The 15,233-nt window shown below is 35.8% G+C and overlaps 2 protein-coding genes across 2 annotated transcripts; one reads left to right on the forward strand and one right to left on the reverse strand.

Moving 5' to 3' along the window:
- Positions 1-1,380: 1,380 nt before the first annotated feature.
- On the forward strand, positions 1,381-7,866 carry LOC141596191 (pheophorbide a oxygenase, chloroplastic). Its single transcript, XM_074416295.1, has 7 exons — positions 1,381-2,087; positions 3,000-3,235; positions 3,638-3,764; positions 4,816-4,952; positions 6,091-6,250; positions 6,642-6,911; positions 7,474-7,866. Exons 1-7 carry the CDS (start codon positions 1,662-1,664, stop codon positions 7,726-7,728), a joined length of 1,611 nt encoding a protein of 536 aa, XP_074272396.1. The 5' UTR covers positions 1,381-1,661; the 3' UTR covers positions 7,729-7,866.
- Positions 7,867-10,178: 2,312 nt separating this feature from the next.
- LOC141596149 (glycerol-3-phosphate acyltransferase 1) lies at positions 10,179-13,590 on the reverse strand. The gene is made up of 2 exons (XM_074416238.1): positions 12,761-13,590; positions 10,179-11,417 (listed from the first exon to the last, which is right to left on the reverse strand). The coding sequence occupies exons 1-2, from the start codon at positions 13,496-13,498 to the stop codon at positions 10,515-10,517; spliced, it is 1,641 nt and encodes a 546-aa protein (XP_074272339.1). The 5' UTR covers positions 13,499-13,590; the 3' UTR covers positions 10,179-10,514.
- Positions 13,591-15,233: the final 1,643 nt, after the last annotated feature.

Genomic DNA, 15,233 nt, shown 5'->3' on the forward strand with positions numbered 1-15,233 from the left:
ACGTAACTTTTACAAACCAAGTACTTAAAAAGACATTATTTCACCAAAGTAAGATTCAAATTCTCAAACTTCCACAATAGAAGTGACAATCAAAGTAAACGATATTTATTATGAAGCATTAGGGTGAGTCTGAAGAGGCATATACATTAGCAATTATATAATATAAAACGTAAGAAATTAAATGATTTAGAGAAAGTGTACTCTATTAATCAAGAGTGACAATTACCTTGCAAAAGTCCTCGTAAGCTTGTCTCTCACATTGAATCATTTTAGTTTGGTCATCCCATTGAAAGCCTGATGTTCTGCTCACCATTTCAGAAACAACTGCATACTTATCTTTAAACCACTTGTACTTTGATTCAATATGAGGGTTGAAAATTGAGCAAGCAAAAGTGACAAGTAGAGAAGCAGAATGACGGCAGAAGGTTTCTATATTGTTTCAATTCTTTTTTTTTTTCCTTTTTTTTTTTGATTCCTAAGGGTTTGGAATGAGTGATACCCACCTCCCCCATGGGTTTCCAAAACCCATACCTCATGGGTTTGAGGTATGAGTATCAAAATATAAAAATTACCAACCAAACACAAGGTATGGGTATGAGTCATTCCAAACCCATACCTCATACCATAATTACTTGAACCAAACACCCCCTAACTACAACTCTACAAGATTGATGACATCAACGTGAATGACTAATAGTTTTTTTTTTTTTTTTTTTCAAATGTATATTTTTATTTTGGTATTTGTTTGTTTTTTTTTCCCATCATTTTACCTTCGAAAAAATAGCAATATTCACCTACTTTGGCTTATTTAATTTATCGATTTTGATCTTTATGTTAACATGTAAATGCCCGTAATCTTAGTACGCAATCAATGATGAATTATTCATAAGGTGAACTTACTATATGTTTTGATATTTTATAAAATTTCAATTAATAAAAACACTAGAAACATCACACTCAAAACAAAACATCCCGTGAATTTCACGGGCCACAAAACTAGTTTTATCATAAAATAGCTACATTTTATTCGTTTTTGTTTCGGATGAACACCACTAGAATAAAGCAAATTCTCATTTGTGACGAGTTCTTTTTTGTAATAAATTGTGCGGACCCAAATATGACCATTTTAATGAGAAAATGCGATCATTATTTAATAGTAACATTGTGTAAGTGTTTTCTTTTTTCAGTAGGTCTTATGAGAGACCATCTCTCACTAATTAGTGGAAGACATAATAGGAAAAAAAGAAATTCAGTAAATCCTCTCACCCAATCATGTTAGAGGTCTCTCAATAGCGTTACCGTCTCTCTAAAGTTTTGGGTTATTTTATCTTACAATTAATCACATTTTAAGACCGTTACAATTTTTCACCGTGTCACGGCAGAGATCAACTGATTTTGCCAAGAAAACTTGACTAATAATTTACTCCGAAGGTTGATAAAGAAAACATGTGGTGATAAACGATAATCGTTTCCATTGTCGTCTACCTTATTCGTTCCACATTCAACTCCCAATTACTCGTATTTTTCCCATTGCTAAATCCTCACGACTGTTCTAGCAATCATAATCACTCTTCACCTACATTTACACGCAACCCCCCACTTCTCTTTGTTAAATCACTCACAAATCACAATCCTCCATTTTCACGAAAATCTCAACAACAATGGCGTTCTCTATCAACACCCAATTATCTCCAATCTCTTCACTCTCAAAACCCTTCTCTCTATTCCCCTTACCCTCCTCTAAACCCACAATCACCTTCTTCTCCAACAAACTCTCACACGCTCTCACAGCGCGAGTCGCATCTCCTTCAAACCCAATTACTCTAAACCAAAACGAACAAGAAGAACAAGAAGTACCCTTGATCCAAAACGACGTCGTTGATACGGAGGAAACAGAAGAAAGTTCAAGTTCAAAGTTCACATGGCGAGATCATTGGTACCCAGTTTCTCTAATCGAAGATCTTGATACTCGTATTCCTACGCCTTTTCAATTACTTGGACGTGATATTGTGCTCTGGTTTGATAGCAAGAATAATGAGTGGGTTGCTTTTGATGATAAATGCCCTCATCGCCTTGCCCCTCTTTCTGTTAGTCCTTCTTTTTCCGATCTTTACTTATTTTATTTTAATTTTTAAATTCCCGTCTTCGATAGATAACTATTGATCGGAACAGAGGTAATATAAATTAATTATTTTCAGCTCGTTTGTTACAAGGAATTTAATAAGCGCATTATGGGCTGAGCTATCTGGTATTTGTTGTTTGTGACTGACAAAATCCGTCACAAGCTTGTGACGTGAGACAAAGGGGTAAGTGGAATTAATAAAGAATTTAGGAAATCAAGGAGTTTACTTACTAAATTGAGCTAAACTTAGTTAGCATTTATCAGCTGCTTTTGGGAATAAGAAAATGTAGGGAGATACTTAAGGAGTTAAGTTAGCTCAAATTGACAGTTTTTCGAGACTTAGCCAACTAAGTTAATCTGTGTTATTCAGTTCAAGTGCTTATAGAGTTATAGTCAACTAAGTTTATCGGCGTAGGGAGCTGATATGTGCTTGGGGAAGGGTGGGTGGGACTTGGGAGATTATGAGGCTACCCTCTAAATTATGAGTAAGTTGGTATTGGCTATGGGTTTAGTGGGTTACCACATTTGCTTACACCTGGAATCGCGACTTGGTTCGTATTGGGCAACCATGATGACCTATTTTAATGAGAAATTAAAATTATTATGTCTAATATCAAAGTGCTGAAGGATACACTATACTGCTGAGTTCATGTCATCTGTTGTTGGGAATTAATTAGACCGCGACTGCAGTTAAACTGTTAAAGTAATTTCCCAGTGGATATTGATATAATGATACAGTAGCTGAGATAGCCAAGCTGGCCTTTTTACACTGTACCTATTAAACTCTTCGAGACTTCACAAGCTAGGCTGGCTGGATACGCCCTTTTGGGAAAATTTGTTGAGGTGGGTTATTGATAACTGATGGTACTTTTTATAGGAAGGAAGGATTGATGAAAATGGTGATTTGCAATGCTCATATCACGGGTGGTCTTTTTCTGGTACCGGATCATGTACTCGGATCCCTCAGGCCAGGTCTGAAGGGCCGGAAGCTCGTGCAGTGAAGTCCCCTAGAGCTTGTGCAGTAAGGTTTCCGACTAAGGTGTCTCAAGGATTGCTCTTTGTTTGGCCTGATGAGTATGGGTGGGAGAAATCCAGAGTTACTCAACCTACTAGGTGATTTATCTCAAACTATGTGTCACATACTAGTGCATCACCCATATGTATGCTTCTCATATTCATTGTAAGATTGGTTATTAAATTCGTTGACTTATCTGCAGCGGTGGGGTATTGCATATGATTATTAATTAGATTTATGTTTATAAAATAAGATTATGATATATGTCCTGACGAGTTCAAAAATAAATTGAGTTGACCCTTACGTGCCTTTTATTTTTCAATTGTTGTGGGAGGATTCCATCTAATTAAAATATTAAATGTGTGGGTCTCAGAGGATTAGTGTACGACTGTACGATGATGCAGCACGTAGTGTTTAATACTTTATTGTGTGTATCAAGTTGGGTGCGTTGATTATATTTAATCTATCGCTGAAGTGGGTATTGAATGTTTATTGGTTAGGTTGCCAGACGACTTTGATAAGCCAGAGTTTGCTACTGTGTCTATCCAGCGTGATTTGTATTACGGCTATGATACTTTGATGGAGAATGTGTCAGATCCCTCGCACATTGATTTTGCGCACCACAAGGTATCCCTTGAATTAATATAAATTAATGATCTCACATTCTCACTATAGTGTATTAGTTTATTGTGGATGAGTCGGAGCAAGCACCCGCTCATTTTCCTGTTAGTACTTTAGGTTATTTTCTTAATTTGAGTAACCTTATATACCTAAATCTCATCCTATCGTCCACATTATGAATGAAAGATTCCAAAGACATATTATGTATATGTGTATATGCCTTTGGATTAAATTACATCTGAAAATACTTCTAATTGCATAAAAAGTAAAATCTATACGACATGCGTATTCTTAATACACTTGGAGTTTATAATGGTAGTCGTATTGATTTTAAGGAATGTGTTAATCACTATATCATTTGCCGCCAATTGTTTCATCCTGTTTTGGTATTCTTACTTTCAGCCAAAATCACTATGTATATCATAAAAGGCATTGACGTACAGCCGTATAGATTTATACAGAATTCATACTTGTATATTGTATAATGGACTGTCCTTCCGTCTTGTGCCTTTTTTAAATTTGTGGATGAATATAATGGCCTTGTTTGCTTTTTTAGTATTTTCTTCCTATCGTTGCCTTTTTAATATTGTCCAATAACTGCATAAGTTGGACAACCTTTCCGTGTAACCCTCAGGCCTCATCTGGATTGCTTATTACATTTCGGAGATAATTAATAGTTTTTGAGGGCTTAAATTCAATAATACTGATAAGTGACTACTTGTGAAATTGTTGAACTACGTGCTAATTGTTGCTTTTGTTACTTGGAATCGTAACTCTGGTTGATCACTTCAATTTGTGCGTTCTGGATAAACACGCAATGTCAGACTAGTGGGTACCATTCCACCATTTCTACATTTCAAGTGATTACAACGGTTCAGATCAATTAAGGAAGTAGATGTGATTTGAAATATTTGGCTAAGATCTACCATGGTGATTTACTTCTTATTAGCCTATGTAGATCTGGAACTAGACAAGGCTTTGTTTTTTTTTTTGGTTCAACCAGCTTTAGAGCAGTCCTCTATTGCTTCAGAGTTCTGATACTAATGAAGTGCACCAGGTCACAGGAAGGAGGGACAGGGCCAAGCCTTTGCCGTTCAAGGTCGAAGCCAGTGGTCCTTGGGGGTTTGCTGGAGCAAACGATGATAATCCACGAATAAGTGCTGAATTTGTTGCCCCCTGTTATTATATGAATAAGTAAGTTTTTGCATGTCCTTGTGTAAGATACACTTGTAACAGATGTAGTACGTGACTCTTCCTTAAATGATGGTGAATTTTTGCTGTGTTGGCCTCTTTGTGTGGGTAATGGATGTTTGATTATAGCAGGAAGCATTGATTTTAGAAAAACACTAAATGAGTCACCTTTGATGTCATGTCAAAGGGGAAGTTTTTTTTATATCTTTTCATTTGTTTCTGTAATGAAATTTGGCGATAGCCCATTTCGTTGCTTGTGACAATGCTTCACTCTGGTATTTGTGTGTCAAAATGTACATGTTAATAATTTCTATACACTGGGGCAATTAATTGATTGTCACAGAATGTTTCACTCTCCTTTTGTTTTTGACTTTTTCTTTTCTATTTTTTCGCATTGAGGTGTGCGTTCACCCATGGACGGTTCCAAAGGATGATTCATGTCAGCCGACCCCAAATCATTTTGGGATTAAGGCTCTGATGTTGTTGTTGTTGTTGTGATATCCTTACTAAGTCGGTGAGTGCAAAAGATATTTAGAGGTCGAGGGAGTTCCTTATGTTGAAGCCTTGATGTCATGACTAAACACAACAATCTATCTCACAATAAAATGTAGAGTGGTTAGTCGAAAATATTGCTTTTCCAACGGCATTGATGATACGAATGTGCTGGCGTTTTGGTTGTTCTCATTAGAATTACTGTCATATTGTCATTTTCTTGGTGTGCAACGTTTAGGATACTGTAGTTTTTATGAGTTCTAGAAATCATATTGAAGTGCTTCATCTTGTTTTTGACATGATTTACAAAGTGCACCGTTTCCAATGTCTTTAGCTAGGACACGCCTTTTCCAAAGTCTTTATCATACACGGTGAACCTCTGAAAGTCCCCATTGACATGATAGCTTTTTAGGGTACAATGTATTTTATGGGAGCTTGTATCATTTGTCCTGAAATCGTCTGAACTTATTTGAGTATTACTTTGTAATAGGTTTTTTGTAGAGTGGCATACGTTCTCCGAACTTATCCAAACTAACCATAAAAAGAAGATGAGCTGCTGCAAACTATATTCGTCCTTAAATATTGTTCTTTTTAGTTTTCTACTCAGATCATTTTCCTATTTGTATGCTAATTTCCTTTTGTATGTCAGGATAGAGATAGACACAAAGCTTCCTATAGTTGGTGACCAGAAGTGGACTATATGGATTTGCTCTTTCAATATACCAATGGCACCTGGGAAAACGCGGTCAATTGTTTGTAGCGCTCGAAACTTTTTTCAGTTGACAGTTCCTGGCCCTTCTTGGTGGCAGGTGAGTGATTGAAATGTTTAGTTTAACAAGACGCGTGTTGGGTATTTGTTTTGTTAATTGTTAAACTAGGCATTTGTTGCATTTAATCGAGCAATTTTAGAGCGTGCCCATCACCTCTTTTCTTAAAAAGTGGATAAATTTTTTTATACCTTCAACTATTCAGAGAGCTTTTTTGTCCGAGATCTAAAACCATGAATGTAAGCACTGTCGTGAAGCTAATTGTGGTTCCTGAAAGTATGATGACAAATTGTCATTATATAGTTCGATTTGAAATATTGTCAGATAGATAAACATTTAACGCGATGCCCTTTTGATAACGCGTTTTTGTTGCTGTTGTTGTGGAAATACTTTTCAATAAAATCGACTTACTAATGTTTTAGGATTATTTCAGGTGGTTCCTAGATGGCATGAACATTGGACATCAAATAAAGTGTATGATGGAGATATGATTGTACTTCAAGGTCAAGAGAAATTCTTTCTGTCAAAATCTTCAGAAGATATAAACAAGGAATACACAAAAATTACTTTTACACCTACGCAAGCAGATCGTTTCGTCTTGGCCTTTCGCAATTGGCTGAGACGACATGGCAACGGGCAGCCTGAATGGTTCGGTGATGTGGGTGAGCAGCCTTTACCATCGACAGTTTTGTCCAAACGCGAGGTCAGTCGAAGATGCATATGTCTGTTATAGACTTATAGTGTTATTGACTATATTCAATGTGTAAGGAAGCAAGGTCATTGCTCGTATCCAAATTTTCTGAGAATGCAAAAAATTATGAAAAGCAAGAAACTAATTCAATTATGGAAGAGAATATAAGAGGGAGGAACTAAAAATAATCTAATAAAAAAGTGATAATATTTGTGGTGAATACGAAACATATTTTCGTATAAGATGTGAGTATTGTGTGGCCTAGAGATTTTTGGTGCGAATCCACGTTGGAAGATATTGGAACCCATGAGGGTCTTGCCAATTAAAGAGGCATACACAAATTTTCGTATAAGATGCTCAGACCGTATTTTATGGTTGGACTATCAAGACGTTGACCATATTGTATGCCTGGGCTACCAAAGTTCCGAAAAACACACCAAATCTTATAAACTTGCATTTTATTATCTTGAAAACTGAGAGGTTTGGCCTTAATTTCACATTAGACAGTAAGTACTAAGTAGGGCACTTTGGCGATTCAATTACTTATTTGGCGTGCCTTGTGTCTGAATGACAGATGCTGGATAGATTCGAGCAGCACACTCTGAAGTGTTCATCGTGTAAAGGAGCTTACAACGGCTTCCAGACATGGCAGAAAATTCTGATAGGTGCTACTGTCATTTTTGCAGCAACTGCCGGAATTCCTTCAGCGCTGCAGGTACGGTTACTCTTAAGCAGTCTAGCCATTGTTAGTGCTGCCTCGGCTTACGCTTTACACGAGCTTCAGAAGAACTTTGTGTTTGTTGATTATGTACATGCTGATATTGAGTGACACTGTTTTGTAAACCAGAGGTGACCAACTTTACTCGCGTGTAAAGTTCAATAGTCCAGTCTATATTAGTTTTGAGCCTGAACGTTTTGTGTGCTACTGCTCATGATAAGAATTTATAAGTAAAATTTTAGATTTAAACTTCTTGACGTAAAGTTACATACTAAATTCCGGAGAACTGTTATACGGTAAAAAAAAAATGGCTGTATTTGGAACCTAGATGAAAAAGAAAATCATATAAGGTAGCTCTTGCTGCCAAAGCCCCAAAGCTATAGATAAAACTGAGGTTCCTCCTTGACTTGCAAGATGGTGCAGCTTGCACCCTATTAACATTTGGATTCGCCAACTTTGACTTCTAGTCTTTAAGCCTTCTCTTCTCGCTGCAAGCTAGATATGTTACGGGATACAAGAGGAGAGCAAATGGTCGGTCATTTTTTGGTCGTCCCACCAGGCCCTGTACTCTCCCCCCGTCACACCGAGCCCGTTGCACATTTTTTTTACTAGGTCTATCTTCTTTCAAAGAAGATGCCATAACTCGCTCCTCAGGATGAATTAGACTCTTGACTCCTAAAATGGGGGAGGATTCTCGAGTTTCCCTAGAGATGTGATGTTGCAGAGTGAAGACAACTTTTGAGCCGAATTCGAAATTTACTCTAATTACTAGGGTTGTTTATCAGTCCGGGATCAGACCAAAGACAACAAGAGTAAAATGGTGGACCGTGGGCTGGACTTTATTTATCTGGTCCGGTTTGGACCAAATAGATAGGTGAACCGAACCAAACTGGATCAGAGGTGAACTGGATCAGCCTGGACCAAATAATATATTGCTTATTACTTTATATTTATATGGTGGATTTAATTTGCATTAGAAATTTAGGTTTTAGTTTGATATGATAGTAGAATGTCTAAATAATCCATAATAAGATAATACTATCCAGCTCATGGTCCATTTGGTTTGGTCCAGGACCGGATTAAAGACCAAACCAACGTAAATAGGTGGACCAAGGACCAGATCAAATAAAGTATGTGTCCGATCTGATTCGGACCATATTACACGCTCCGGTCCGGTCTTTGGTCCGAACCATCGAATGAACACCCCTACTAATTACTGTCAAAATGACCGTATCGACACGTAGATGACGACTCAGAGGTTGATCAAAATACTCGAGTGACATTTTATTAACCAACTAACAAATGTTATAGAAAATGCGACATAAGCTAAACATGCTATCCGGCAATCATCGGGTGGCTTACAAGAAGTGCAACCTGATGAGGTGTCTACATATTGTGACATATAATCATTGGGTGGCTTACAAGAGGTGCAACCTGATGAGGTGTCTACATATTGTGACATATACGTGAATAAAATGAAGGGAAAACTTAGGGAGTGGGGCTGGGAGACCGAGGTGTAAGTGTGTAACGATACCCAGAATTCTTAATTAAAAAAAAAGTTTAGAATTAAAAAAGGAGAAGATGACGAGTCTACTGTTCACCTAAACATCCCATTTAACGTGAGGTTAGCGTGATATCCTTTTCGTGGAACTCTGGAAATCTAGAACCATACATTATACATTACGGAGTACTCTGTATTATTTTCTATAGTTTAACACATTACCTTATTAATCAGTTCCAGTTCGAGTGTTTAAAGCATTTAAGACAGGTCATTGTCTAAGGTAAACGTGTTTAATCATGGTGTCTTGATGAACCATCGTCAACACTGCTTTCTCCAATTAATCCCGTGAATTTAATGTATTATCATATTCATGATTCATCATCGAGTATTATTAGCTGATTAATTGGACTCGTATGTTCAGAAGAGTAATGCAAGTGTAATATGTGTGTTCCAACTTCAATCATTTTCAGAACCACGACGACCAAGAGCTAAGGGCTTCCCTTGTATCACACACTTTGCCTTCCTTTACTTTGTTGCATGAGACTTCATTAAACTCTACCTTTGCGACTACGTTCGACTTCCATTACTTTCCAGAATAGTATAATATTACCCTTTCCCTTTCACTCTCTTCATTTCGATTAATATGTCACAATTTCAAATGGAAAGTACGTGTAAGACGTATTGGATTAAGTCGACAGTGGACAATGTACGACCTATTATTAGCAGAGACAGATTAATGCATTCATAATCATATATAATAAGTAGATCAAAGAAAATGATCTAGCTAGTGTATAGTCATGGCACAAGCAAATGTAATTGAATTACCGAGTAGTATTAGTTTGTTCGCGATGGAAGATATTTTCCAATTAATCATTTTATAAATATTCTATTCATCGATCTCAATTATTTATTAGAATCTCTAAAAAATAATATATTGAAAAGCGTGGAATATATGAAACTCGAATAAAATTATTTTATTAGCGTCAACATAAAAGCATAAGGGATCACAAGTTCACAATCACTATCATAATAACAAATAAATTTTTACCTACAAATTAAGAGCTTGAACTTACTAAACACATAATTACTCAATTTCCATCTATTACATCCAAATGCAGTCAAAATGATCTAAGAGAAAGAAAAAAAGCCATACATCAACAAGTCTTTCAGTTCAGATATATTTACTACAACCTCGAGCCCATCTAATTCTAATTTAAAGTGACAAAAAAAACAAGAAAAATAAATGTCATTAAATTCCATTTCAGATGAAATGATTTACATCACTCAGAAGACCTCTGTTCCACTTTCGTGTCATCTCGTGTCTACTATCTTAACCTTCTGACATGCCATTCACATACTATATGTTAAAATGGGACAAAAGATCCGCACTCATCATTCACGGGCCGACTCGTCCATCATTCCCGGCCAACATCAAGTACTTATCTTTCCGGGTCAAAGTCGTGCACTCGAACTCCAAAGCCCGACCCAATTGCCTCTGCAATTGATTAGCCACTTCAAAGCTTGATTTCCCACCACCACAGGTATCCTCCTTAGGGACCTTCCCTAGCACATCAAGGTAGTAAATTGGGCACGGGTTCATAAGGAAAAATATCGGGTCCAAACACTTTAACCCGCTTGCAGTCGTTCCGTAAAACATGGTAACTTTATTTTCTAGGCCTACTGGCACTATTTCATCAGCCAATTCTGCAAAAAGTGAACTAAACCTTAACAAATATGGTTCCCTACAAGTTGTACCCTCAGGACATACTACTAGGTCACCTTCACTTAGTAATTTTTCCATTGTTTCGCCGTCTTTAACCCTGTCACGGGTCAATCTAACCGTCCTCAACGGTGCAATGACTTCCGACATTTTACTCAAGCTGTATGTGACCGCGGTCAATTTTTTTCCTAGGCATGTCGCTAACATGACCGGGTCCAATAGGGTCCTATGGGTGCACACGTATAGGACTCCCTTACCAGCACCAGCACCAGGAGTATTTTCAGTTAATTGTTCGGGATTGGTGCCGATTCCTTTAATTCTAAGCCTAACACCACTTAGTTGGCCTAACAAACGACCCAATTCAAATGGGAAGTAAATCCCAACAAAAAGCCTAAAAATGGCAAGGAGAAAGGCTAGTGGAAGCCACATGAACATGCATAGGGTTGCAGTAGGTGTGGGCAGAAATGCTAATCTTCCATCATGAAAAATTAAGGGTTTTGGGTATTTGTCCCTAGGCATTTTTGAGGTTGATGTCCCACAAGTTTTGGCATCTTCTTGCAGATTTACCATGTATATCTCCTGCAACAAAAATGGACCACTTCATAAATATTCAATTGACCATAAATTGTTATGTTGCACATATATATCTGGAGTCTATGTTATCTTACTCACTCTACCCTAGACTTCTATCGATATCTTAATTCCTCTGTTTCGGTGAATTATTTACATTTTTCAAAATATGTGAGAATTTTGTAAAACGTAAGCAATTCAGTGGAACTGATGAAGTATATACACCGAAACCGATATACTTATGTGCAATGGCGGAGCTAGAATTTACAATTAGGGGGCGAACAAGTAATACTATAAGACAAGCTCGAAAAAAATTCGAAAATTCAAACTAAAACTTTCGCATTTTTCATTTAAAAATAGTGAAATAATAATAGCAACTAAAAATAAAAAAGTGAAATAAAAAATCCGAACTGGACCGACTCGAAATAAAGAGCAATAACATAGAAATCAAGAAAATTGTCAAATTAAGTAAATACTCCCACGCATTATTCTAGTGAATAGTTTACATTTGTTTTATTTTGTGAAGAAAAAAATAACGTAAGTGTAAACTATTGACTGAGACAGAAGGAGTATCGGTTAGTATGTAATAATAATACAACATGGACTGAAAGTCTATGCTAAGAATTTAATGAGGTACCCATTCATTTTCATAAATACTATGGACAAATTTTATAGAAGTACTACCAAATATGGTTTGTACCTCCATGTAATGTTTTTTCCCTTTTAGGTTCAACGAAGGCGTCATCATCAATAAATTCACATTTTACAATTAGATAAACAACAAGCAACATTTAAGTACTTTGAGAATTTTTTAAGTTAATAAAGGAAATTGTCATTTACACCAAATTGATAGGCCTAGATTCACCTAGTTAACATACCTATCTAATTAGCATTCGTAATTATCCCGTGAAACCGTTTCACACTGTAAGATAATCTATTGTATAAAAACTAATTTTTTATCGATAGTAATAATTGAATGAATTTTTCTAAAAAAGGAACCGTCTCACATAGTTACATTGTAGGACAGTCTTATTCCAAAATTTGCGAATTAGCATATGCGTATCAGTAGATGAAGTTTATTTGAGTTCTTGTGTATCATATAATGATGCATGCAAAGTTAGTTCAATTCAAAAATACTTGCAATCTTAAAAATTAAGAGAAAATAAAGCAAATTAGTAAATAACATTATGTGTTGTTATAATGTGAGATGTATCCTTGTAAATAAAATCTATATCACACAAAGACTCACTAAGCCTATGGAATAAAATAGATACTCATTATGGAATAAAATAGACTCACTAATCTTATTATTAAAAAACCGTCTTATACGAGAATTTGTATAATAAAATTACCTTGCAAGGAGACAAGAAGAGATGATCAAGGAAGGCAGAATTTCCAATACCAACATCTGGTCTTTCATCACAAAAACATTCTTTAACAGCCTTATGTTTGACAACCAAATTAGGGCCACTTAAAAATCCAGTAAAATACTTTCCAAAGCTATGAAGTTCAGTGCCAACAACATGATCAACCTTTAAATAATCCTTAAGAAACCTCTCTACCATTACTTTTGGGACACTTGTAAAAACTGCCTTAAACTTAGCCATACTCACAACTTTATAAACATGGTAATTAAGCTCTTCAAGATAGAACTTTGGTAAAACTGCCCTTTCAACACAAGACATGTCCTTAATTTTAAGGCCACAAAATGTAATAAATATCATAACCCTAATTTGAAACTCATAGTCTAAAACCAACAAAAGTGGATAACTTAAGAGCAATAAAAGTGCCCTAATTAAACTACCACCTTCAAAGGCAACTAACATGAAATAAGGAAAGAAAGATTTAGTTCTTAGTAATGTGCCATCAATATCACACACCATAGTGTTAAATTGTCGGTCTTCGACGTAATTTATATGTTTGGAAATATTAGGGTATGATAATTGAGAAACTTCCTTTTGTTGTTGTTTTGATTTTAAAGAAGGGGTTTTGATAAGGTGATCAAAACCATAGTTTTTGATTTTTGAGTTTCCTAAGAGTTGATAAAAGAGCAATTCTACTAGTCTTGAAAGAACATATGGGAACACCATGGTTATTATTATAGAGTTTTATTTGTTGTAATTATTTGTTGGTTTGGGTAACGGGACGCCTTGGTTAAAACAGAGAGATTAATGTAATGTAATGTAATGTGTGGGTTGTAGTAAGGGAGGAGAATAATGATAATGAAGAGTGAAGGAGAAAGAAGAGTGTATTTATAGAGAAGAGACAATAAAAAGTGAAAGTTGACTGAGTGTATTTGGTTAGCCACACCGCATGCATTAATTACCTTTTTAATTCTATTTTGGAATGTTTATTTTTCATGCTTAGCTTCTCTTTTTGTTTGTTCTGTTTTTTTTCATTTGTTCTTCCCAAATGAGCTTATTCACTCTGACCTCTGTTCAACTTTATCTGAGGTCAAGGAATAAGGTATAATGTATGAATGTTTTTAGTGTTAACGAGTATTACCTCTAATTGCTTTATTTACAGGGTAAATGACTTAATGGGTTTAAGGGCAACAAATTTATCAAAGTAGTATTAAGATGAAATTTATTATCGAAAATGGGTTCACATAGTATATGAATGCATGAAATTATGCCATGGAGTACGTTGCTTAGTTGACTAAGCGACTTGGGGACTCAGGGACGAACCTAGAAATAAAATTTTGGGGTAGCGAATTTTACTCATGTTGTTTTATACGAGTACTTTTTTTAAGGTTCATATTTAAGAATTTTGAGATAGCAAAAATCGATAATTTTAACGTTTTTTTTGAAATTTGGGGTAGCGATTATTACTCTTTGCTACTAGCTAGTTTCCCCTTCAGTGGCCTTAGTAACTTACAAATAAATAGAAAAACAAAGAAAGAATTGAGTTTGGAGCAAAGGTAGTGCGCGCTCAATGGCAGAGCAACTTTGGTTAATTGTGCATGTGTTTGGAAAGATTAGAGTATGAAACTACGAATTACTTCGATGAAGAATTGCAACTTCAATGACGTTTTTAATTTGATTTAAAACTTTCTTTTGATATCTGAGGGTTTGAAATTCGTGCCCATATTTTATAGATTTGAGGTATGGATATTAAAGTTAAAAAATCTCCGACCAAACACATTATTGTATGGGCTTCACCCATTCCAAACCCATACTTGATTGCGAAAGGTGTTCGAACCAAACATCCCCTATGGAGTGCTTAATGATTGTTAACTATCGATGATGATGATGGAGTATTAAGTGAGTGCCAAGAAAATTGGCCTTGTTACGATTTTGAATCTTTTAGTTATTTTTCTATTAAAAAATAATCTGTGTAATTATATAAACAACAATAAATGGAGTTTTTATATTACCCTTCACTATTTATCCTGGGTGATACTCAAATTAAGTACAATTCGATAGCACCGTCTTATTTTCCATATTTATAACCTAAAAGTCCAACCATCTTCAGAAAAAATCAAAATATACATGTACAAATTGAAGAACGTATCACAAACTTTAAATTCTTAGGAAATTCTAACCGTGTTCTTATTTCCAAGATCAAATAACATATCAAGTGATTGTTAGTCGTAAACTGCAGTAACAATGAGAAAGATTAGAGATAACCGATTTGTAGTGACGTGGTATGGAAGCCACTGCCTTGAAAACTATATTCCGGTACGACCGTGGTGGCGATCAGCTAGTGCCGGTAGTTCCCCAAGGATAACACTACAGTCTCCAACTCAGTTTCGCCCACTCGGAACTGTGAGACTTGGAACAACAGAAAGTTTTACTTCACCCAGAAATTCGTAGCAGAGAAGAT

The sequence above is a fragment of the Silene latifolia genome, chromosome 1, assembly GCF_048544455.1.
Source record: "Silene latifolia isolate original U9 population chromosome 1, ASM4854445v1, whole genome shotgun sequence".
NCBI lineage: Eukaryota > Viridiplantae > Streptophyta > Magnoliopsida > Caryophyllales > Caryophyllaceae > Silene > Silene latifolia.